This window comes from Pteropus vampyrus, unplaced genomic scaffold, assembly GCF_000151845.1.
Source record: "Pteropus vampyrus isolate Shadow unplaced genomic scaffold, Pvam_2.0 Scaffold173, whole genome shotgun sequence".
NCBI lineage: Eukaryota > Metazoa > Chordata > Mammalia > Chiroptera > Pteropodidae > Pteropus > Pteropus vampyrus.
In genome coordinates, this window is record NW_011888954.1 from 3,077,767 (window position 1) to 3,080,092 (window position 2,326).

At 50.6% G+C, this 2,326-nt stretch overlaps 1 protein-coding gene across 1 annotated transcript in view; it reads left to right on the forward strand.

Annotated features, from left to right (window-relative positions):
* The window catches only part of EHD3 (EH domain containing 3), a 27,224-nt gene extending 24,908 nt beyond the window's left edge, over window positions 1–2,316 (forward strand). The window contains exon 6 of the mRNA XM_011370751.2: window positions 871–2,316. Coding sequence (XP_011369053.1) covers window positions 871–1,398 — 528 coding nt within the window. The 3' untranslated portion in view covers window positions 1,399–2,316. The remainder of the gene's footprint in view (window positions 1–870) is intronic.
* The last annotated feature ends 10 nt before the right edge of the window (window positions 2,317–2,326 follow it).

Genomic DNA, 2,326 nt, shown 5'->3' on the forward strand with positions numbered 1-2,326 from the left:
TCCCTGAGGCTGTGCTCTGTGCACAGCCTCTGCCCAATGTCCTGAGATTGCTCTGGCCAGGGCAGAAGCAGAAAGCTCTCATTTTTGTCACTACAGAGGCCAAGGAGAAGCAAGGTGTTCTAGACGCAAGACCTTTCCAAATCACAAAGATAGCATATTTCTCTTACCTTGTGCTGGGGGTGTTGTGGGAAGGTCAAGAAGGAACCTTCTGCAGAATCTGCACGCCTGCCATGTCTGCTGTGTCCGAAACTTTGAGAGAGGATCTAATAGTTAGAAACTCTCCCCAGATGATTCCAATGAGCATCCCGATTGAGAACCACTGGTTTGAGAAGGGTTTTTGGCTTCTATTATGATTTTTTTCAGTTGTCTATAGTTCCTTCCCTAAAATAGATAGAATATGATTTTCCTCCCTCAGAAAGGCACTGCGGGGAGCAAATGAGATAATATAGTGAAAGTACTTTGTGTTTTTCAAGTATAAACCTTATTAACATAGAGACCCATGTGCCTCAGTCTTAGAGGGGCACAGCATTCAGGAACCACTGTTCAATAGCCAAAACTAACTGAAAGAGAAATTTAATTATTTACTTTCTAGAACAACATAAATGGATCAGATCAATATTTGTTAAATTTTCCTTTCTTTCCCAGCCCCTGCAACTAACTGTTCTACTCTCCCCTAAAAAATTCTACCAAGAGCCCAGATGCCTTTTTTCTCCTTCTCCCTCGTTTGTTATTATTGTGTGATGTGGATCAGCTCAGCCTCCAAGCAAAACAGCTTATGAACATTCTCAGGGTAGCAAAAGGCAGCCTCCCCGAGTAGGATCCCCTTTTGTTGTCTTTCATCCTCACCCTCATTTCTCTCCCTCTTCCCAGGACCAGCTTCAGGCCCAGGACTTCAGCAAATTCCAGCCCCTGAAAAGCAAGCTGCTGGAAGTGGTAGATGACATGCTGGCCCATGACATTGCTCAGCTCATGGTGCTGGTGCGCCAGGAGGAAACGCAGCGGCCCGTCCAGATGGTGAAGGGTGGAGCATTCGAGGGCACCCTGCATGGCCCCTTTGGGCACGGCTATGGGGAGGGGGCCGGGGAGGGCATCGACGATGCTGAGTGGGTGGTGGCCAGGGACAAGCCCATGTACGATGAGATCTTCTACACTCTGTCACCGGTGGATGGCAAGATCACAGGTGCCAACGCCAAGAAGGAGATGGTACGCTCTAAGCTGCCCAACAGCGTACTGGGCAAGATCTGGAAGCTGGCTGACATCGACAAGGATGGCATGTTGAATGACGAGGAGTTTGCACTAGCCAACCACCTCATCAAAGTCAAGCTGGAAGGGCATGAGCTGCCCAACGAGCTGCCCACCCACCTCCTGCCCCCATCCAAGAGGAAAGTCGCAGAGTGACAGGAGCCGGGGGAGTTTCAGAGGAGGCAGGTGTTACAGGAGATGGGAGAGGCAATCTCTCTCTCACACACACACACACACACACACACACACACACACACACACACACACATGCACGTACGCACGCACAGATCTTGAGACTGGCACTGCAGCTGGGAGGGGACAGTGATCCCCTGGTTTCCAGGCTGATCTTTGTTTGGGCACAAGTTCTCGGCTTTGTAGAAGCACAGGAGCATGCTCAGGGTCCCAGGTTTCAAGCCGTGGTCTCCATTCCTCTCTCTGATCTTCCACTGCCCCGAGATCTGCCTTCTCCCTGAGCGACAATTAGTTCACTGGCCCAAAGATGGTCCGCCCACCTCCAGATTCCCCAGACACAGAACAGATGGAAAAGCTTTCACTCAATATGCAATTCACTTTGTTTTCTGAGCTTTCTCCCCATCTATGGCTTCCAAATATGAAGTCTGCTCAGGGGCCCAGAGATGTGCAGGACAGGACCGCTACAGAGAGGGGAAGGGAAGAAGAGAGCATCCCCCAGGAACCAGGTCCCAGACTTGGAGAGGCATAACCCTGAACTTTCTCAGACTTAGGCTCTGTCTGCCTCAGCAAACCTGGCATTGAACCCTGCTGGCACTTCATTTCAAAGGACCCCAGTGAGGGAAGGAGAGGAGGAAGTATGGACGGGAAAGAAAGCAAAGAAATTCCTGTCATCCTCTTCTCAAAGCCGGTCAAGGTGCTTTCATTCCGCAGATTTTGCGAGGTTCTCCACCTGGCCTCTGATGTTTGGATGCTCAGACTCAACTCGTGTTTTTCCAGCCCTTCCTGTGTGCCAGGAGCTGCCTCAGGCTTTTTATGACATTACCCTCTGTGGCCCTCACCAATCCCCAAGGGACTATGCATTAGCCACACACACACACACACACACACGCGC